This window comes from Cucumis melo, chromosome 10 (assembly GCF_025177605.1).
Source record: "Cucumis melo cultivar AY chromosome 10, USDA_Cmelo_AY_1.0, whole genome shotgun sequence".
Classification (NCBI taxonomy): Eukaryota; Viridiplantae; Streptophyta; class Magnoliopsida; order Cucurbitales; family Cucurbitaceae; genus Cucumis; species Cucumis melo.
In genome coordinates, this window is record NC_066866.1 from 6,282,758 (window position 1) to 6,307,319 (window position 24,562).

General features: G+C 27.9%; 1 protein-coding gene across 1 annotated transcript; it reads right to left on the reverse strand.

Moving 5' to 3' along the window:
* Window positions 1-463: 463 nt before the first annotated feature.
* Window positions 464-1,307, reverse strand: LOC103500198 (zinc finger protein ZAT12-like). Its single transcript, XM_008463422.3, has one exon. The coding sequence runs from the start codon at window positions 1,168-1,170 to the stop codon at window positions 616-618; it is 555 nt and encodes a 184-aa protein (XP_008461644.1). The 5' UTR covers window positions 1,171-1,307; the 3' UTR covers window positions 464-615.
* Between the last annotated feature and the right edge of the window lie 23,255 nt (window positions 1,308-24,562).

Below are 24,562 nucleotides of genomic sequence, written 5' to 3' on the forward strand. Positions count from 1 at the left end.
AAAAGGAAAATTGTTAGTAGGTATTGAATGATTCTCAAAAATAAAATCCTTATTAAATAAAATGCTAAAGTACATACGTGCAATGTAATCGAAGAAGGAATTACGGGGGAAATTTTATTATTATTATTATTATTATTATTATTATTATTATTATTATTATTATTGGATGAATTATTTCTTGAAATTAATACGGATTTAAAACTATTTTTATGCTATAATGATAGAATATCAAATTTTACCAAACACACAGCATAATGAATTAAAATTGAATTTGAAGAGATCGTATAATGATCGGATACCAAATTAATTTAATTGCACGCATTAATCACCTCTGAATTTGAACTGCTTATTCAGACTTGATCAAATAGAGATGTACATGATCAAATTGATCGTCGTCTAAACCAGATTTTTCCATACATACATTGAATTATCGAAAATTAAACTAAACGGCAGAGAGATTGAATTGAACTATATGAAAATCATATATACTGTATATCATATATATTGTAAACGAACAAAGAGATGAAGATTACAGTATCAAAAAAGAGAAAAGGAAAACAAAAACTCATATTCATCCTGTTTCGAGATCTGTTTGAATATGTACTCTAGAATGGATCAAAAGAAACAATCAACCATGGAAACACTCTTTCCAAGCTGCAGAAACCTACTATCATTCTCAGACGGAGTCAAATTCAGATCCAAACACAGAATTCTCCCACCGCCGTTGCTCTTCTTCACCACAGGCGGTTTCGGCGGAGGAGGAGATAATGATCTTCTAGGATGATTAGTAAGTAATCGAGCATCGTTCAACAGCGTTGTTGCTCTATGTCTTCTCATATGTCCTCCAAGCGCTTGACCAATCGCAAACTCTAATCCACAAATACTACACTCGTGCGTCTTCGGCTTAGTCGGAGAACCTTGCGATGAAGATCCATCGGAGTTTCCGCCATCTCCTCCAACAATCCGCGGCTTCTTGTGACTAGCACGATGTCCTCCAAGCGCCTGAAACGACGAAAACTGCCGATTGCAAGTCTTGCACTCAAAAACACGATTCGGAGAAGATGAATTAGTAGACGAGGATTCGAAATGATCTGCCGCAGTGTTACGAGAAAGTAACATCAAGCAGTTCGCCATGGTTGTTATGCTCTCGAGATCTCTCTCTCTCTTCATGATGAATGATGGTAAGGAATATTGGAAAACGTAATCTCTCTCTCTCTCTTTCTCTCTCTCTGTTTGTGTGAAGAAAATTAGAAACGGAAATGGCGTTTTTGGTTTCGATTGAGTGAAGGAGGAATAGACTTTCGAACTGGAATGGTTGTGGTTATATTTATATAGGTGAGGAGAGAGAATAAGGAGTCAGTTGACAATGTAAATTGACAGTTATACCCTCGCTTTCTTGTACCCAAAGAAAGAGGGAGAGCTCCAGAGGTTGGGGTATTAAAAAAATTTGAAAATCAAAAAACGAGTGAGGGTAATTTTGTCATTTTACGAAAAGAGATCAAATAAACGCGTCAGCATGAGAACATAACCGCGTGGCTGAGTTCACACGCTCTTTTTGTACTGAGTGAGTAGCCGAGTTCAAGTTTTTTCTTTTTTCCTTTTTTCCATTTTTAGTGAATCAAATCTTCTGGAAGATTCCAACGTCCTTCCTTTTCCTTTTTCTAATGAGATTAAAAAAGGAAAATAAAATTCTATTTCTATTTTTTTTTTTTTTTTTTTTTTTTTTTTTTACTTTTGAAAGGTTTTTGTATTATTGAATCAAACTTAGAGTTTGGTTCATGTTCTAATTCTTACCTTTAATTTGTAGCATGATTTGAGTGGTTATAAAGTATTATAATAAAATGTTGTAAGGTTTGAATGAAAAAGTAGTTAAGAAATATGCTCATTAGATTTACAAAACAAATATTCTAAATGATGCTTGGAATTTTCTTTATTATATAGAATATTGGTGACTAAGAAATTGTTAACTACTACTATTCATTTATTTAATATTATTGCTTATTTTATGCCTTTATTTAGTTATGGTTTGGTTTTATTATTTATATAATAGAAACTTGATATATGTACAACTTTTTCTCAACACTTATCTAAAGACTAGATGAAATTGGGAAGAATTTGGGTAAATTAACTTATTTTGTTTATTGATTATAGTTTTTTAAGAAAAGTCCCCCCCCCCCCCCCCCCAACAAAAGCCAAAAAGCTTTTAACAATACTGATTTATTTTAAAACATTATAAATGATTTTGGGTTTTCTTTTGATTTTGATTTTGATTTTGGTATAAATATACTACTTTTATAAAGTACTTTGACTTTATTTCATTTTGATTCATGCATTAGAAACTACTTATTTAATTTAATTCTAGTTGTTTCAATAATTTAGGTTCGTTTAATTTAACTACTTTTATAAAATATTTATCTCGTTTTTCTCTCTTTTAAATAATTAAGAAACCCATAATTTTGATTCTTTTATTACACTTCATTTATTCAATTTCTTAAAATGCGCATCTAATTAAAATTTGTACATAGTAGAAGGTTTTCTTTGAAAATTATGTACAAATATCAAAACTATAACAAAATATATAAATATATAAATATTATTTCAGGGCCAGTTTTACAGTTATCAAATTATAACCTCCAACTTGCAAGAAATTTGTATTACAAATTTGATCATATCAATTAACTAGGGTTATTTTTACAATTATGGGAAATATATGTTTAACTGAAATGGAATATATTGGGCATTATTTGTCTAATATACTTTTTCTTATAATTCATGCACCATCGATTAAATAGAGCGTCTTTCGTACACTTCATCATTTTTTTAGTTCATGTACAATTACTTAATTTTTACTTTCTACACTTTATTCAATCTAACCTCAAAATTTTCCACATCTTATACATAAAATTAAAACTTTATTTGATAACCAAATTTTGAGTATGTATAGATATAGTTTAAGGAATTCGAATGTTCAAATTCTCGTATCTCATATTTAATGAAATAAATAATAATGAACTAAATTTAATGGATTTATTAATTTTTAAAATCAAAAGGAAAGTTTAATTTAGATACTATTTTGATATTTTTATAAAAAAAATTAAAATTCGAAAGATTTACCAAATATTACGATGGTCTATTTATGAACTAAACATGCAATATTATATTTTAATGAACATAAAATGAAATAGAATCTATGTACCGATCTTTCATGCATATGTGTAGGTGTGCGAAAAATATTACTAATGAATCGATGGTAATGTATAGGGATATATATATATATATATATATATATATATATATATATATATATATATATAAGATAAAAAAAGATTGTGTGTTTATTTTATTTGATAAGTAGTTAACTATACCCTTTAATTTAGCACACTAGGTAGTGGTAGTTTGACTAGTGAAGTTCAATTAATTAGAAGATTTTTTTTGTGGATTTGATTTTTTTAATTTCTTGTATTGCTATTATTATTTTTAAGAAAAAAAACAAAATTAATGATTTGAATTCTCTAAAAGGTCCTTTTCTTTTGCAAATTGAGTCCTTCATCTATAGAGAGGCTCTATAGAAGTTTTAGGGGATAGGTTGTGTGACCATTTAATTTTAATTTTTAACCACTCGACTTTTTGCTGTTTTTTTCTTTTTTAATTATTATTATTATTTCATTTGTGAACCACTCAACATTTATTTAAAAAAAAAAAAACGTTACTATTAAGCATTCATTTAATAATGACGTAGATTTCTATTTTAATACGTTTGTTCAAACAATTGATATATATTCAAGAACACTCTACATTACTCATATTTCATATAAATAAATATTTCTTTATATAAATAAAAGAAAAAAATACTCATTTTTCCATAATATATTTGTTGAAGATAGATAATAAATTTTACGACTTATTTTATTTTGAACTCTAAACTTCTAAATAGATTCTTTAATTACATGAGTACTTTGAGAATTATTGATTGTCGAGTCGGTTAATATCCAACTTTGATCGAAGTACTCTTTTAATAATTCTTAAAATTGATTCTCATAAACAAGTTTGATATTTAGATAATTTTTCCAATGTAAAAAAAAGAAAAACTAATATCATATATTTTTAAAAATATATTAACATAAATATGTTATTGTTGAATACAATAGCCAAGTACTACAAAAGGAGTATTTTTAATATTTTAGTCTATGTGACTCTAATACATAGCCACATATTCATGTTCTATTATTCAAAACCACATTATCTTTTCTTCTTCTTTTTCAAGGGCAATTATCATAAGTGAGAGTGCATATTCAACCTAACCTCTCTTTGAAAAAACAAAAGAAAAAGTGTATTTATATATCACTTTTAGGTAGGGTGATTATCGATCGGTCGAAGTCAGTTTTTTTGACAAAATTGACTTCAAACCAACCATAGACGATTTAGTAAAGTGTCAAACTAACCTCCACATTGATGAATAAGGGTTGGTTGGTTGGTTGGTTGGGTCTGTAATACTTTTTGGAAATTATTGGTTTGAAACTTTTCGAAACCGACCGCTCTCATTTTTCAACCGACCAACTTCAGTTTAGTTGGTCGACTCGATTTTTTAATCTATCATGTTCACTACTACTTTTAGTAAATAATTAAGTGTATAAAAATATTTTTAAAAATTTACAAAATATAGCATTTTGGTATGTCGTTTCTATAGTAATAGAGTCTTTTAAAACAAAATTTATTTGTTAAGGCGTCTGTAAATACTTAAGATTTTAGTGTTATATTTACAATTGTTTTGAAAAAAATAATTAAAATAACGAGTTATACATCTATAGACTTTTGTTTTGCTAAAAAAATGATAGGAACAACTAGAGATATGGTTTAGAAAAGGAAAAAAAAAAGGTTTTGGAAGAATAATATTTATATTTTAAAATTGAAAAAAGAAAAAAAGAAAAAAGAGAGGAGTAGTTTTGCAAATTTAGAAAAGAGGTGAAGACTGACTACACGGCAAGTAAAACGCGGGGGGGGGTTTAAATGGAAGTTGACCGTTGTACAACTTGTACTTAGGGGCGCCAACCAAAAACTATATTATATATTCCTTTTTCTTTTTTCTTTTTTCTTTTTGCTTTTTAGAAGAAAAAAAGAAAGTAGAGATAGGTAGGGACCACCGTCTTATTTGATTATTTTATGAATATTTTCTTCTCTTAAATTTTAATGCTTACGTGTACGGTATCCAGATGAGTTGTGTGTCCAAGTCAACATAGTGATGTGGGGACCCACCCACGGGGTCCTACAAAAAACATTTTCACATAAAAAGACTAGGAATGGGCCCCACGTGGCACATGCCAAATTGCCATATCCCCATAATTTCTACGAAACTTCTCTTTTCAATTTCTAATTATTTTCAATTATTTTTCTCTCCCCTCCTCTGGTGGTCAATTGACGATACAGAGTTTGTATACAAACCTTTGTTTGTAGAGTCAATCCCATCATAAATCCACACAACTTTTAAGTATTAAGGGCTTTTTATATATATATATATATATATATATATATATATATATATATATATATATATAACAATCAATAAAATATTTATGCTTTATAAAACAATTTCAAAATCATAAAAAGTTTACAAGTCCACAATATAAAATATTCCAATTAACACGTGATCGATCGACAATAGTATTCTTCCAAACTATCGTACACTACAATCTAAATAAATGATCTACGATCATTTAAGTCGTAATACACTATCGTGCAATTCTTTTTAACGATACTTCAAATTTAAACAATCAAGTTGACCACGACAAATAATTATGTTGATCTTGAAAAACGATCGTGTTGATTATGATAAACGACTGTGTAGTCCAATGTAAATGATAATTAAAAACTTTAAATCTAACAATCATGTTAACCATACTAAATGTTTCTGTTAACCATGCTTAACGATCATGTTGACTATGATAAGCGATCATTTAAATCATGTCAACATGATCATGTAGTTCAATGTAAATGGTCGTTAAAAACTTCAAATCTAATTATCACGTTGATCATGTTAAATGATTGTGTATGGTAAGCAATCGTTTAGATCAGGTCAACAAGATCGTGTAGTTCTTTTTAAAATATGGGAAAAATGCTTCAAATTTAAACGATCATGTTGACCATGGTAAACGATTCTGTTGATCATTTAAAATAATATTTAAACAATCTTGATATTCTCGAATATGAAAGATGAAGAAGAATATTGAAACAACTGTGAAATAAACTTAAAGAATCTTGTCGAAATTGATAAGAAGAAATAGGAGATTTAAACAGAAAAATAAACTATTTAAAAATAGAAAAAAGAAAATCTGAAAGAGGATATAAAAAAATATGAAAGAGAAGAAATCACAAGAAAGAAAGAAGAGAAAGAGAAGCGACCAATAGTTCTTAATATTCAAAGGCAAATATAAAAATTCTGAAATATTTTATCGGCTTCATGAGACTTTTGCTTTTTGTTACACAGATCGTAAATATCTTTTAGTTTTGTTACATTTACGTCAATTATCATTATTTTATTATTATTATTGCTTGCTTTATCTATTGCGAATATTACCTAAACCATTTTATTATGTGAGCCCTACTAAGCTATCACCGTTATGAAACAAAGAAAAGAGCAAGAGAAAATAGAGAGTTGAATGAAAAATATTCTAAACCCTAAAAGATGAGATAAGCTAAAGGAGCCAGAGAAAACTTAAATCCAGATGAACAAAAGTGAATTCAAATGGTCTATTTTAATAATTTTACTATAATATGACGTAAGTAAAAGATTATAAAAAGACCATTTAAAAAAAGGTATGACATATTTCATTTTGAATTATCATTCTTATGACTCTTCCAAGGTTTCTCTAAAATTTACTATCGACATCCCATGTCCAAAATAAACAATAAAAAGTAAGATTATAAATCCTTAATAAGGAGTAGATTATAAATCCTTAATAAGGAGTACATTAAGGAAAACATTTGAAAGTAGTACATGTATTGATGACAAAATATGGAAAAAAGAAGGAAAAAAAAAAAAAAAAAAAGGAATTGATCGCCTTACATTCACATGCCACCAATCACGAATTCATATTTGGGAAAAAGATATACTTATAAAACAATTGCAGATAACGCTACCTAGTGGTGCTTACCACATAATTAACTTCGATGATTAATTTAGTTTTCAACATAAGTGTCCAAACAAAGTCCTTTCAAAAAGAAGATTAACTTAACTTGATATCGAATTGTTACACTCTATATATATATATATATTGGAGTTAATTCTGGTGTTCTCTTCATCCTTTTAGGAAAAATATTTTAGACTTGCATTTATCCTGTTAGAAATAGGACCTTCAAGGATTGGATTAGGCCACACATGCCATCAATGATGAATTCAAAGACCAAGGACGAGGTCACAATGCGAACCAAGCCAAGCTGTCTAATTTATTTATCTCGTCTTCTTTGACATCCATTCAAAGGAAAGGGCAAGCTATCCTCGGTCTTGGCCTTTGAGACTGAGCTAGGTAGCCAATTTGGTGGAGTGGCTCAATTAATTAGTTTACCCTTCCAAGCCAACTAAGTCATGATCTAATGGCTTCCCCTGCCTTTTCATTAACATATCTCTTTAAACATGCATGTTTTACCTTCAAATAACTTCCTATCTTAGGTTGTATATTGTTAAAAAAAGGATTATGAAAAAAGTTTTAAATTTTGAAGTATGTAATTGAGTTGGTAATATTTTCTTGAAAAAAGAAATGAAAATACTTTTTCAGAGTTGGAAAAGGTATGTGCTAAAATAAAGAATAGTCAAGGTAAGAGATACGGGAGATAAGTGGGCAAATACTTTATGTGGGTTTTATATAGGTGGTTTAGTTTAATGTCTGTGGAATGTGTCCCATCAAAGGAAGATAGCAAGAATCTTGCGTCGAATTATGAAGAGTCATTGCAAAATGAAAAGGGATCTCGTAATTAGTAGTTGAATTGTTTGGTTACTAATTGATAGCCAAAGACCACGATGTCCAATTTTGTCCAACACTTCAGACTTAGGGTCCAACTCCGTCTCAAGGAATGTACCTCGTGTTGATTCCATTCTTTTTTGGCTAAATTATATGTTTAGTCTATCATCATTCATGTTTATACCAAACACGTTTCTAAACATTAAAAAGTATTTATTTTACGTTTAATAAATTTCTAGACTTTAAAAATTTGACAGGATTAGGTCTTTAACCGACCTTTCTTTCTTTGGTTAATAGAGAAAATTTGTATTGAAAGACTATAAGAGAAATATTAGAACAATTGTTAAAAAAAAAAAAAAGAGACCAATCAACTATATATTCACTTATGTAAGAGTGAGCAATGATAGATTGAAAAATTGAGTCGATTGATAAAAATCAATCGAACTATTGATCAGAGAAGAGGAGGAGTTTCGTTGACGCTAGTGACAGTTTGGTTGAGAAACTGATTCCAACCAACTGTTACACCTCTATATATAATCAAGAAAAGAAGATAGGCAGGCATGCATCATGAAAGTAATAGGAAAATATGTTATTAACCTTTATATAATATTTGTATCTATTCTCGGCAAAATAATTATTAAACTACCAATTCACAAAAAGTTTAAGCTAATGGTTAAAGACAAATTTAATTATATATCACTTAATACTCCCTCTCACCTCCCCTCACTTATGAGCTTGAAATATTTGATAGGCCCAACAAGTGAAAATTAATTTTTATTGAAGAGGAAACGACAATAATGCTAAACCACATGCTCTAATACCATATATTAAACCACTAATTCACCCAAAAACTTAAAGTTAAGGGTTTGAAGACAAATTTATATATATATATCACTTAATAATATTTTTTTGAAATAAGTAAACCAATCTTTTTAAATATAAAATTGAGTTATGTATTTTCTTTTATTACGTTTATTTGATAGTATAGAGTTTCATCTCAAAACCAATTACATTTAGGAGAGTAATATTTTGTCTATCTTTTAAGAGCGAGAATTTTCTTGGTTTTTCTCAAGACAAATTGCTTTTGGTATCATCCCAAATGTCTCATACCAATGAAGATAACTGCAGTCCTTGCTTATATATCCAATATCAATCCTTTATCTAACCGATGTGAGACTTTAATCGAATTCACAAAACCTTTCGTAATATCCCTCTTTTACAAACTTCGAAAAATGGACTTGTAGTTGATTACGTGGACGTCAAAATGGAATAGTTAATAAAAAGGAATTAGAACGTGTGTGTTGGTTCAGATTTTATATTTTAAAATTGGAAACAAAGTGAGAAGAAAGGGTTAGGGTTTAGGGTTAGTCATAAAAGATATAAAAATGATTATTTATGTGTGTAAACAAATATAAAAATATATAAAATGATGAGATGGAAGAGACTTGGGGATGTGGGGGCAGTTGATCTGATCTAATACCAAAAACAAAAAGAAACTTTTGTAATGGCACACCTACTTGTGTTTAGTTTCTCAACTCAAACTGCCTTTTCAATCTCTCTCTCTCTCTCTCTCTCTCTCTCTCTCTCTCTCTCTCTCTCTCTCTCTCTCTCTCTCTCTTTAATTATTTATTTATTTATTTATTTAGGATGGTGTGGAGACCTTATCTTTTTATTTATTTTCTTTTAAATTATTTACTTTTATTATCACTACACAACATTGACTCTTCTCTTATACAATCAAATCACCCCTACACAAAAGTTATTAATAGCTTTATTTCATTGATTTGCATCACTAATATTCTGCCATTATACTTTCTATTATATCATAAACAACTGTACCCTATGTTTATTCCAAGTGTATTTTTACTGCAACAATTATAGAATAATGGATCGAAGAACATCTAACATCTCAAAATTACGAAAGTCGTGCTAATATCATTAAGCTAAGTTTTTTTTGGTTATCACAAGTATTGATGTTGATATTAATTTTCTTAAAAGAAAAAAAAAACTATTTGTTAAAGTATGTTAAGTGGTAGATCGAACTTTGATCGATGGTAAAAAATTTATATCAAATGAGCTATGTTCGTGTTGGTAACTAAGTAATTATGTCGATATTAATTTTGATCCTTTTGTAATTAAGTTATATTCACGTGAACGTTTGAAAGTTTTATTTTTTTTTCTTCTTAATTTCTTAAGGTGGTTTCATCTCTCTCAAATTAATAGTTGAATTCTTAGTCAAAATTTTAAAAACAAATAATTATTTTTAATGAATTTCAATCAAATTTAAAATTTAAACTAAATTTAAGATCTACTAAAAGTATACATATTAGATTTAGAGAATTAAAAATATAACAGCTAAAATAATTGTTTTTTTTTTCTTTTTTCATGAAAGACATGTGTCAATAAAGAGTCGATCGAGGTCAAGGCACAAAACCAGACACACAACAAATGTTCAAGAGGAAATAGAGCTTAAGCTAAGAAGAGGAGAAAACAACCCGAATAAAAGAATAAAATGAGACCAAGACAAAAAAAAAAAAAAAAAAAAAAACTAATGATAATATTTCAAAGGTTAAAATTACTTTTAATCCTTAAACTTTCGTAGAATTGACAATTTAGTTCCTAAAGTCTCAATTTCGTAACAATTTAGTAATTGAACTTTAAACTTTGTAACAATTTAGTTTCTATGGTAGAAATGAGTATGAAAATTTAATAAGATTTCTTGCCTAAATAATAAATGAAAAATTGTCAAGACTATAACATATGACAAAATATTTACACTTTTCATAAAAATATTAAGTGTAAAAAATATTATCTTTTAATTGTTTTGTTTTATAAAATGTAAATATTTTGTCATATTTTTCTTTCTTTGAAAAAAAAATCTAAATAAATCGACAAACTAATTAGGGGCTAAAATACAACATCTATATCATAAAATAGTAAAAGTTGACATTAAATCTTGATTATAAAGGAAACTAATGATCTGTTTAGATTGACTTAAGAAAAAAAATGATTTTCAAGAAATTTATTTTTACGAAAATAGTTTAAAATACATTTAAAAAATTATTTTGAATAGTTTTCAAACCTTTGATTTTTTTTAAAAAAATAATTTAATTTTTAAATTAGATATTTGAAAATGTAATTGTTAACATTTTGAAAAGGAGATTAAATTGAAAAAAAAAAAAAAGTAGAAAGAATAAATGGTTACATTATGAAAGTGTGTGTGTGTATATATATATATATATATATATATATATATATATATATTGGAAGGAAAAAGAAAGAAAGAAAGAATGAAAAAGGAAGTCTTTAAAAATAATAAATAGGCATTTGAAAAAATCTAAAATTGTACGGTGGTGATGGTTACTCACATTCCGGGCTTGGCCGGTTGCCTTCAACCACTCTATTACGAAGCTTCCCTTTCTTTTGTTTTTTAGTGCAATTTCCGTACTCTATATATTTATATTTATATTCCACACGCTACCCCTCTCCTTTTCTTTTCTTCTCAAAAAACAATTTTAATTTTGTTTTTAAGAGGGACGTTTGGGATGAGGTCATAATTTTTTCCACATGCCTCATTAATTTTTAGAAAATGACCCCTTCCATCTCCATATAATATATAATTTATATATATATATATAGTACATCTATTGTACCTTCTTCCTTCTACTTAACAACTTTTATTACCATATCATTTCTTTCTTTTTGTTTCATTATTTTGCTTCTTAATAACTTTGTCCCTCACTTCTAAACTTATTGTTCCATTATATATATATATATATATATTTAGATCATGACTACACATCCTCATCCTATATATATGTCTCTTTAATAACTCTCTCCTCCCACAATAATAAGTACTAGTTCCTATTTTATTCAATTTTAGGGTTTAGTTGGGGGTAGATTTGATATATATGTATATATCACAATTTGTGTTTTGATGTTACATTACTTCAACTGTGATAAAAAAAAAAAAAAAAAAAAAAAACATCATTGGTCTTCATGCTAAGCTTGGAATGACACTAATCATCACCTAAATGTGAAATTGATAGGGTTAGATGTGGAAAAAGAATCAACTCAAAATTTTACTTAGTTCATTAACTTTAATTGTTAGATTGTGCCCATGGGCTTGTCTCCTTCCAGAATTATATAGGCTTCTATTTAAGTTTTTTAAAATATGGTGTGATTCAACCTTTGATTAGATTACCGATCATAAATCTAAATTATCTTAATCTTAATATTTTTATTACTTGAACTCAACTAGATGTGCATTATTGTTACATATTTTATTTAATAAATATTGTAGAAAATATTTTAAACATATGTAGATGTAGTGATTGCATTTTGATGATCATCATCTCAATTTGGGAGCTGTATGTATATATTTTCTAAATCATTTTTATTTGTAATGATGTAATTAATTAGTTTAATGGTGTGGATGTTATTGTGGATAAACAACGTAGATTTAGATGGCCATTTGCTATTGGTTCATTATCACACACCAAACAAAGGTCTTGAGGGTAACAACAACCACGTGATCAATTTTAATAATAACTACAATATTATTTAATATATGGTTGATCATAGACTACTTTTGTATTAAACACAACCATAAATTCCTTTTTCTTTTTCTTTTTTCTAAACACATCTACTCAACTATATTAACAAAACTTATCATATATACCCTCTAGTTTAATTGAGTAGTTGGAATTGATATTTATTTATTTCCAACTTTTGGGTATATTTTTTCACCTTTTCTTTTAGTGTCTCAACTCAACTAATTACAATATATATAAAATGAATTTAAGTAGCTCAACCATGATCATCTACATAATCTAAAATAATCCATATTTTGTACTTTAAAAAAATGAAAATTTAGAAAATGGCAAAAGATGTTATTAAATTGAAAGGGGAGAGCATAAACAGAAGGAAATAGGTTAAATAAGGGCAAAAAATAGAGAGAGAAAAAAAAAATAGAAAAGGTAGTTTTGATAATGATAAGCATTAATGAATGATTTATGAAAAGTTTCCAATTCCTTAACTAGCGAGTCTTAATTGCTACACTTCTTTGGTAGACTATATGACTTTTTTAAAAGATAAATACGAGCTTATCCATCAGACATATTCACATTTGTAAAACTTCTAAACTACAAGTTTAACTTTTTTTTTTTCTCTTAAAAGAAAAAGAGATTTGAGTAAAATTTCTTTTTAGAATATTATGATTTTATTCTTGGATAAAATATCTTTTATATATATTGCACATTTAAAACACTACCAATGCATTTTTGGAGGAATTAAGACGTATAGTGATATAGGAATTAATTAATTAAATTACCTTACTTTGTGGTATGAAAAGAAAGAAAAGTGTGAAAAGAATAATAAAACTATTATTGCTGAAAATAAGAAAAGAATTTCAAATAAAAGAACGACAAATTTTATAAATTATAATTTCTAGACAGTGATGATGATTAGCAAGTAATAATTAGAGATGGTTTAGCATAATTTTGTGTTTGCAATGTTGGAAGGGTGTGTTTTCTGAGTGTGTGTTCAACGTATAATTATGTGTTTGATATGTTAAAATTTGGACAATGGATCTTACCTTCATGTGACAATAACAACATGTTTGTAATTTGAGAAATAATGCGATATGTAAGATGAAAATACTCGCACGGTGCTTGTGACACAAGTTTCAATGTATAAGTTGAGAAACTTAAAACATGTTTGGGGGAAGGGTAAAAAGGAATGTAACCCAATCCTCGTTTGGGGAAAGGGTTATTATAACCCTAATTTTACTCCTTCAACCCCTTCTTCATTCATTCCTTCCTTAATCGTTTTTGTTTCTCATTTGTAATTTTTATACTAATAAGTTTTGTTAATTTTAATTTTTTTAAAAAATGAACGAATTTGGTATAATTACATTATTAAAATTTTAATTTCTTTCTTTATTCATGAATTTCATAATTTATTGTGATTACATAATTAATTTTTTAATTTAATTACGTTCAATTAACTTTATGTTCGAATTCATATCAATATATTTGTGAAATTAAAATTTTGGTATCAATTTTGTATTGTATTTATGAGATTGATATCAAAATTTTTACTTCAGAAACATATTGATATAAATTCAAACATAAAGTTGATTGAAAGTTACTTCGAATATACAATTGTTATTTGTACTCATTTACAAATTTACGGGTTTCGAGTCACATTCATAAAAATCAATTTACTTAAACGTAATGTATACTTAATAAATGTTGAAAATAAACGTTGTAGTTAAATAAATTAAGGCAATTTGTTTTACAAAACTAGGACGATTTGATAAATTAAATATACAAAATCTGTGTATTGGATTTAGAATATGAATTTTAAAAAAATTATTCGCACGTAACTGTATAAAAAAGGTTGAAAATGAACGTGGTATTTAAAGAAATTAAGGCAAATTGTTCTACAAAATTCAGACGATTTGGTAAATTAAATATACGAAATTTGTGTATTGGATTCATAATATGAATTAATATATATATATATATATATATATATATATATATATATATATTTCATAACCCAACCCTTCCCCCCAAACGATCCCTTAATGTTTAGGAAGTAGAAAATTTGAGTATTATAATAAACTTACTTTAGAAGTGATCAGTGATGATGTATATGTATACATTGGGATCCTAACTTTGCTAGGGTATCCTTATCTAAGTTTGCTATTTATATAGATTAGCTCTAAACTAAATGGGTCAATACATTTCTCGTTTTTCAAATTTTGTGGCCTGGCTTCGATGGAGGAGATTGATTTGTAGTTTTAACTCAAACCATTCTTTTCTCAATGTCCAAATAGGTTATATAGTACACACCATGCATTCATCAAAGGAAGAGGGTTGGTCTCAATCGACCTCAACCTTAACCAAGGAGGTTGGTTTGAACTTTTGACCTAAACCATCATCTTTTAGAATTAATCCAAAATAGGTCGTAATGCATCCCATTCACCAAAAAAAAAAAAGGTCAACATTGACCACATCCTTGGGTTTCTTTGGCTCAAAACTCAATTAACTATTTCCTTTTAAGCTCATTTCATTGTCTTGATATAGTTGTTTGTCAATTTATTATCGTTATCATTATTTTAGCCTTATAATTTTCTCTTATTTGTCGCATCCTTTCTACATTTTAGCTCAAAAATCACTCATTCCAAATTTTTTAGTAGAAAAATAATTGATAATTCCGTATATATCTAAGAATGATTTGAAATTGTTAAATCACTTTCTAAATAAATTAACATGTGAGACACACCTTGGACACTTAATAGCCTAATTTCTTTCTAACATAATTGTCTCTTCAATCTCTTTTAACCCCTTTCTTTTTTACTCTTTTTTTTCTTCTCTTCACACACACAATTCCGTATATATTTAAGAATGATTTGAAATCGTTAAAATCACTTTCCAAATCAATTAACACGTGAGACACACATTAGACACTTAATAACCTAATTTTTTTCTAACATAATCGTCTCATCAATCTCTTTAACCCCTTTCTTTTTTACTCTCTTTTTCTTCTCTTCACACGCACACGCACGGATGAAAAAATCATTTCTAAAAGAAAAAAAGAGAGAAAAGAAAGAAAAAGAAAAAAAAAAGCCCATTTTGAAGATTTCAAAAGAAAAAAAAAAAGAAAATGAAATCTTCAATACATAAAAAATCCATTTTGATTAGATTATGTGATCGAATAAAGGGAAATTGATGTAGATAGAGTACTTTAACATTTGATTTAGGAAGAAAATAAATCATAATTATCGCAAAACATGCTTTCTTTATTTACTAGGTGTTACATTGTCCATCAGAGAATATCTCTAACTTTTTGGATCTAATATACTCAAATCTTCTTTTTCAACTTCTTTTCAGCTTAAATCACAATCACTTTTAGTTATCCTATATATAATTTTTGAATATCATCTCTTTGTGTGAAAATTTCCCTTTGTTTGGAAGGTGTAGATTGATTTCAGATATGGGCTTGACTAATATAAAGCCCAATTTAAATACCTCTTATTGGGCTGCATTTGGCGCCCACGCGTGTTTCTTTACTATGGCCCATATAGACCATAGCCTTTTGTCCAAAAGTTATATGTATATCATTTATGCCTCTTTGTTTTTCTTTTTCTTTTAATACTACTTTCAACTTTTAGGAAGTTTCATTTTACTAGCAAATCTTTTAGTTTTTGGTTTTTTTTCCAAAAGAACATTGAAAGTAGAGATGTCCACACGAGAGGATGAGGTCGAGAATGCCACTCCCCGTCTCCGCCCCTTATCTCATTCCCCACTTCCACCAATTTTCCAGTAGAAAACAGGGGGGAATTCCTCATTTTTTAAAGTTCAATCTCATTTTTCAATCTACATTTACTTGAAATGTACCTATTACATCTTCAATGTAGTTTTATTTTCGATAGAATATTATCACTTTTCTTATTTAAAATAATTCAAAATGTCAAATTTTCATTGTTTATAAAAATAAAAATTCAACTATTAGAAGATACATTTAGAAATCCATTCATAAAATTAATAAATCCATATAAAAAAAAATCAAAAACTAATCCATAAATATTCTAATAAAGCCTTCAATTACATCATATATTTTTTAAGACACAATAGACATATTTTTTTAAGAAAAGTTTACAAATCACAAGTCAAGGCACAACATATACATATACTTTTGAAGAAAAGTTCACAATGTATAAACGGAATTAGGGAAAAAAATAAAAAAAAAAATGGAATAGAGAAAAGAAGGAAAGGAAGAATATCAAAATAGTTTTTTTAGTCTTTTACATATTATTAAATAAGTAAATAAATAAATATTTATATAATTATATTTTTGTTCTGCGCAAGGCAGGGCTAGGGCTAGGGCCAGGGAATACATTCCTTGTCCCCGACCCAGTGTTGTCAACGGAAAAAAATTTCCCCACTTCCTCCCCCATTTCCCATATATTCAGGGATTCCCCGCCCTATTCGGGGCGAGTTCCCGCAGGACCTCGGTCCCACAAGTTAGATGAACATCTCTAATTGGAAGGTTTTTTATTTCTAATTTATGGATGGAAAAGTATGTGTGTTGCTTAAGTGAACAACTCTAAATGAACACATAAAGTAAATGTGAAAATTAGCGTTAATGATAAAATTATGGTTGTAAATGGGTTGGTTTTCATCCTAAACTTGATTTGATTCGATTATGTACGAGTGAGACTAGACCAAACTCGACCCATTGCAATTTGAATCGGATAGACCATATTTGTATACGTCAATTGTGAATGGAAGAAATGGATGGAATAAAAAACTCCACGAGAAGGTGAAGCGATCATTGATGTTGTCTTTTTTTTTTTCTCTCTCTCTCTCTCTCTTTCTTCTTAGAGAGAGGGGTTGTGATTTGTAAGGGAGAAAAAAAAAGTTAAGAAAACTTAAATATACTTAGAGAGGAGGGAGGGAGGGAGGGAGGGAGGGAGGGTAAAAAATTAGAGAATGAAAGATGGTAAAGAAAGATACCACAGACAATTAAGAGATAGAAGATAAAGTCCACGTAATTAAAATAAAATGATAGATAAAAGGGGAAATCCTAGTCTTATTTTAAAATGCTTGGTTCCAGCAAACCAAAATCGAACTAAATCAATTGATTCGATCTCGTTTAATAACAAAATGATCCAACTTGAACCGAATCCCCTTGATTTAGTTCATGTTCTTACTATTCTATAAAAAAATCTTAAATTAAGAAATAGAAAATTGAGATTGTAGGATTGAAAAGAGGAATCTGACGACACGTATGGTTCACATATGTCGTGTGTTTATTTTCATTATCTTTTTTTCACGCATATATGTATTTAATTAGGACTTTTTCAATAAATGGGCATAAATGTTAATGAATTTAACAAAGAAAAATGTACAAAAGGTTATTTTGAATCATACTTTAAGTTTCAACGCTTATGATGAAACTGTTGGAATTTCAGAATATAATTGAAACCAACATTCTAGGTCATATATTTTTTTTATAACTTAAGTTCTACCTAGTTGATTTTCTATAAATATGCGGCAGAGTCTGAAGGTGCACTCCCCCCTTCAATATTTAGTGATGGTCAAGTTCCTTCTCTTTCTAAGCGGCCAAGATATATGTAGGGAAATTGCTCCTCAACCTGAAAGGAAGTTGTTTCTACTAGTTGAAGGTTCTTTTAGTAGGGGCTTAGGTTTACTTTTTTGGGTCTAGTATTTGGTAAATTTTATGGCGTCTAAAAATGTCAGCGTCACCTAAAGTTATTGTATATTTCTCTCTCTCTCTTTTTTGTGTCGTTGATCTCTCAACATGATGTCTCCTCTTCAACGATCAATTGTTTCTCTATGGCTAATGAATCTTCTTGGTGAACCTCCAAGATCCCTTTGACTTGCTAAAGAACTTAAGATAGTTTCGTTTGTTGCATCTTTTTTTGTCTTTTCTTACTCAAGATCTAATTTGGATTTGTCCTTTATTTGCTTCTTTGTTTTTGTTGTAAGCTTTAGCTCTCGTGTGTTTGTTTTGTATCTCGACATTAAAGTAAACGGTCTCCTTTTTGCAATATATGACCTTTGCAAAAAAAAAAAAAAAAAAAACAACAATCACGTGTTCATTTAGTGAAGATGTTTGAAAGAAAGAGGGATATGCTTAAGCACACACAACCAACACCTTATTTGTTCCATCATGGATACCACAAAAAAAAACCTAAAAAAAATTCATTTATTATATAGATGGTTCCGATTCATTAGAGAAAATAATATTTTTAAAGAAAATCATTTTTATCTAAACTTTTTTGTTTATAAAAATTGTTCAAAATACACTTTTATAGTGTTTGTGAGTGAAAAACAAATACTTCCATTTCTTTCAAAAACAAATTATTTTAAAATTAAAAACTTAAAAAATTAAAACCAAACGATTATAAACTCATCGTTTTATTAAATTGGATCTTGAACTTACATAAAATTAAAAAAATTTCACTCTCATGCACTACTTTTAATACAAACAAGGTAAACACCTATTAAATGGATCATTATTGTTCGATAACAATAAAGATTTGTGCAAAAATAAGTTTTATCAAACATAATTAACCAATTCATACAACTTTGCCAAACATCATAAAATTTGACACAAGAAATAGTTTTTATTTTCCCTCTCAAATTATATCAATTTCATATGTTAATGAATGAAAAAAAAAACTTTTTTTTTGAAGTCATAAGAGTTTTAGAAGTATAACTATTTTAAAGTTTGACTTTAAGGTTAAAACACTATTCTAAGTAAGTTTGAGGCGTACAATACGAGATGAAATTAAAATTATTTATATGATTTACCTATTTTTTTTCTCTCATATCTTTTTCTAACATATTTTTCTTTTTATGATCTCAGAACTATTGTCATGAAAGAAAACAAAGCATTTAAGACTGTCATAAATTGAATTTAAGAAAAGTATCGATTTAATTATTATACTCCTAAGTTTTGGAGTTCATTAATTAAAATCTTGATTTAAACTACAATCTTTTGTAAATGTATCAATTTTATCCATTCATTATTTGGATAAACATCATGTGTTTAATTATCAACTAAGCCTCCATATTTTTATAAGCGAAATAATTTGAACTTTCAATTAGAATTTTCAATGAAAACCATCCATTTTGTTAATATGATGTTTGAAAAAATTCGCACTCACCGAAAAATATAAATCGATAAAAGTTCAAGATGTAAACTAATACAAATTAGTTCAACATTTTGATTCATACAAATGTGAATATCAAATGATTATTTTCCGTTTGTGATTGGTTTCCCTATTTAGTATTTAATAAAAAGAAAAAGTCCACTCAAAAGGGGAGACTCAAAGGAGAAGAAGTTGGATTAGAAGCAAAAGAAAAAAAGAGATCAAAAAAAGGTTGATTGTGTACTTTCCTAAAAGAGCCATCTTTTTTTTTATTTCTTTATAGAGAGAGATGTGTCACTTCTACCCAAAATTTAATTCTAATCTTTTTATTAATTTATTATCTTTTCTTTTTATCCATTACAATATTCTTATATGCATTAAAATACTTGCTCTATGTCAACACCACTGGGGTTGAACGTCTTCCTTACACCATATTCTACACCTAAAGTGATCTTTTGGGTTGAAGCATCCGTAAGACATGACGATAAATTGGACATTTGGTAAGGATCGAGATGGAATATTTTGATTTATGCTAATGTCCAAGTCAACGCTCTTTTTCTTAGGCCACATTGGTTTTAAGATACAATTTTCAACTCGTATCATTCTTTTTTCTTATTTCTATGTGTACAATCTAGACATACCGATCTTCAATTTAAAATTACTCGGCTTTATGTTCCCCAAATCTCTTAATCTTTCTTATATACAATATTAAATATGTGATGAATTGGGAAACAATTTTTGAGGATACTTTGAGAATCGTAGAGCAAAATTGTAAATTCGTTTTGTTTTCATTGTAATTTCCTTTTATTATCCTTTCTTTTATTTAATTTTCTTGTATTTTATCAATATATTTATCTTTGCTCCTTTTCCTAAGTTTATCTGTGATTAAACAGTATATTTAATATATATATATATATATTGTTTATCAAATATAATTTATTTTAAAAATAAATATATAATTATTATACTTACCAAATAGAAAAACATCTGGAAAAGAGTTTTGTTCTATTTTTATTAAAAGTATAAACTAAAAATGTGACCAAAATTAGTATGAACTTAAACCAAGCTATATATATTCAATTTGGTCCAAAATGACTTTTGACTCTATGCTTAAAGTACTAATCTTTTATATGATAAACTTAAATTTTGCTTTTATAAAGCATAAAGAATGAAAAAGTTAAAAAAAAAAAAAAATTGTATAATAAAGTAAAAAATAAAAACAAGCTTCAAATGATTGAGTTGTTTAGCTTTAGTTTGACATTTCTTACACATTCTTATCATAAGGAGTGTTTTTTAATGCACCAAATCCCGAATGATTACAGTTCTAATTAGAAAATGACTTTGAAATAATTGTTGGATTATGAATTTAAAAACTATATGTATGGTTGGTAGTTGTTCAATCCTTTTAGCACAATTATTGGACCTCAATTGTGTGTGTGTGTGTGTGTATATAATCACTTAAACTTTTATTGATGCATTACAAACAATTTAGTTAATAAATTAGTTTGTCACTGTATTTATATATTTGTAATAATCTAACAATTCAACTTTAGTATACTCCATAATATTTTTAGGTTTGTATTTTTATGAAGTAGTAATTTATAGCTACACATGTAATTCATTTCATCTCTTACTTTGATTTTTAGTATGAAAATTAAATTGTTGTAAGTTTTAAGATATTGAAATTAAATTATTATATCTCAATGTTGAAGAATAAATTTAAAATTATACCTCGGAGTTGAAGAACAAAGTGTATATGAAATTAAATACTACAAATAAATTTAGAGACTAAATGAGTTGGTTTACAAAAGTTTGTGGACCAAATGAATTTTCTTTAACATTATATATTTAAATATTTTATTTTATTTTTAAATATATTTTTAAATATAATAAAATAAACTAAAATATTTATAAAATATAACAAAATCTCATATCTATTACGATTAAGTATCGATAGGATATGAAATTTTGTTATACTTTGTAAATATTTTTAACAGCTTTGTTATTTATAATAATTTTTCTTATTTTCATGATCAACATGAAATACAATATAACTATTGATAAAATAAATTTTGTAAGACAGATGTTTTCTTTATTTAAGTGTACAACATTTATGTATTTAAAACAAATCAGTTTTATTTTTATTACTAAAAATGTTGAGTCGTTGAACTCAAATTATACTACAAAAAACGAGGGATCTTCCGACGTATAAAATCATCAAGATATATACTAAAATACGTCGAGAATAGATCTACCAATGACTAAATGCTTGTTGGAAAAACCACGTCGAGAGAGGAATTTCCGATTCCTCGAATGCAGTGCGTCGAGAATTATAAATTTCTGATACGCAATCAATATAATGTCGATCAGGAGTTCTGAACTCCTGACACCTAAATAGAATGCGTCGAGACTTTATCACTCCTGACACGTTCCATTTAAGACGTCGTGAGTGATGATCTAGTGATCCTGATGCATAAGTGAAAGCGTTGGACATTGTCGGGTTGCAACTCCCAACAACTATGTGCGTTGGGAGTTGTTTTTTTTTTAATTTATTTTTACCAATTATTATTAACATTATTTTTTTGTGTAACCAATGGAACATTTTTTTAGTTCTGATTCAATTAAAATTAAATAAAGTTTTAATATAATGTTCCGATTCGATTTAAAATTAAATAAATATTTCAAACAAAACGTTTGCAAAATTAATAACTACATTAAAATACTAACGTTTAATTTACAAAATTAGAACATTAGGCACAGGTTGATGCATCACTTAAGTGAGGCGTTAAGGTAAAACCATTGGTTGATGTGCCACTTAAATGAGGTGTTGTGGTAGGACCATCAACTTAAGTGAGGCATTGAGATCAGCTAATGATCTTTGGGAAGTCGCGCATTGAAAGAACTTTAATACTTTGCTTAACTGAGACGTTGCAGTCAACCATTATTTATTAAGGCACTATGCATTAAACTTATGGGTGTTGAGCTCAATTTCTATATATAGGTCTCCCCAGTTCTCATTTTGTAGATACTGGAAAAATTATCTTTCATAAGTTCTCCTAATCTTCTCCCTCTTTGTTCTTTGTTTTTCGAGCAAAATAAAAGAGTGTTGGTATTCCAATCGGTTTTGGTGTAGTTTTGATTGAGTTTTGACTGTTTTATCCTGCGACATCGTGACATCATGCGATTTGTTTGTACTCCAAGCAACGTTATGAAACGTCATAAAAAGACTATGATTTGTGACCCAATCTTTCTCTTTACTAATTTATATTTTGCATGTTTTGGATGCATTTCATAGTCGACAAACCAAGCGACGAGGTCTTAGATATTAAGTCTAGGCGACTACTTTACCAGACATCCATATTATTAGACGTCCAAATCACAAGGCGTTCAAGTTCCAGTGCTCAAGCATTATGGGCATCCAAATTTAGAAGCCTTAGTCTCTGTTTCTAATGAATTGTTATTGTTTAGTTTCTATGCGTTGTTGTTCAATTATAATTCATTGATCGTTTCAGTTCTAACATATTATTTAGCAGAAGTTCCAACAATAATTATTAAAAGTACTTTTTTTTTTATAAATTTATGCAACTTTGATATGTTTCTTAGAGTTAAGAAAATGGAGGTTATGGGTAAAAAAGCAGTTGATGTTTTTACCCAATAAATATTAATTTACATTAAGATGATACATAATAACCATCAGTTTCAAAGTCTACATTTAAAATACATACATAGACATCAATTGTCAATCCATTTCTCCCCCTTTTTATAGTAAAAAATATAACAATTTAATTATAAAAAGTTCATTGCATTTTATGTTATAAAATTAAGGGAAATTGTAAAAAAAAAACAAATGTAAAATGGACAAAATGTTTACGCCTAAAAAAACCAGGAGTAATAAATTTTTATCCTCTATTTATTTTTTATGAAGTGTAAATAGTTTTTTTTAAACTCTCTCGGTTCCTATATGTTATTAAAATAATTCTTAATATAATTCCAACAAGAACTTAACTCAACTGACACATGTATGTACTTGAGGATCAATAAGTCTTGGATATAAATACTCCCATGCGATTTGTACCAAAAGATCATTCTCAATATGATGCCATTTATTTGTCTTTTTAGTAAAATATATAACTTAAGAATGTGAATTAAATGATTGAAAAGTTTCCATTTTAGAGAAGTGAGTAATTTTCACTAAATTAAGACTCTTGACGAGTGATAAGAGTTTTTTTTTTTTTTTTTTTAAAATGACTGATATGGATAGTTAGTCTATTATTTTATTGGGCGAAATCCATCGTTTCATTTATCATACTTTTAATACATATACTTTCTTTTTCATTCTAGGATTTTTGTAGTATAGGACAAAGTACATATCTCACAAAGATCGATGATTCAACTTTTGATCTCAAAGAATGAACCAATTACCCTAAAAAACTCACTTTTACAAATAAATACCTCACAAATAATTTTAAATGTCATTCTTTAGTTCGACAATGCATGACATAGGGAGGTACAAACGTTAGAAAATGCGGTTGTGTATTTATAATATTTTTTACATTTCTTTTCGTTCAACACGTGTGAGTGAGAGTGATCCAACCTTGTAACCTATTAGTCAAAGATTTACATTTCAACAAATTCAGCTATACGTAAATTGAATATCATAACTGCGTGGGATTATAAGTTGGAACTAGGTTTATGTAGACTCTTAAATAACACTAATATAACCTTAAAGAATTAGTATAATGACAATAAATTTGGCCTCATCCCCTAATAAAAGCTCATTTTGAATTTTCCTTCCATATTTGAGGCAACCAGGCATGCGAGGCACGTGCCATCTCCTACTTATATCAAACTCTGATGTTTTCCCATATTAGGAATGCTTCAATGTAACAACATTTAAATAATATACTTTCTTCTTTTC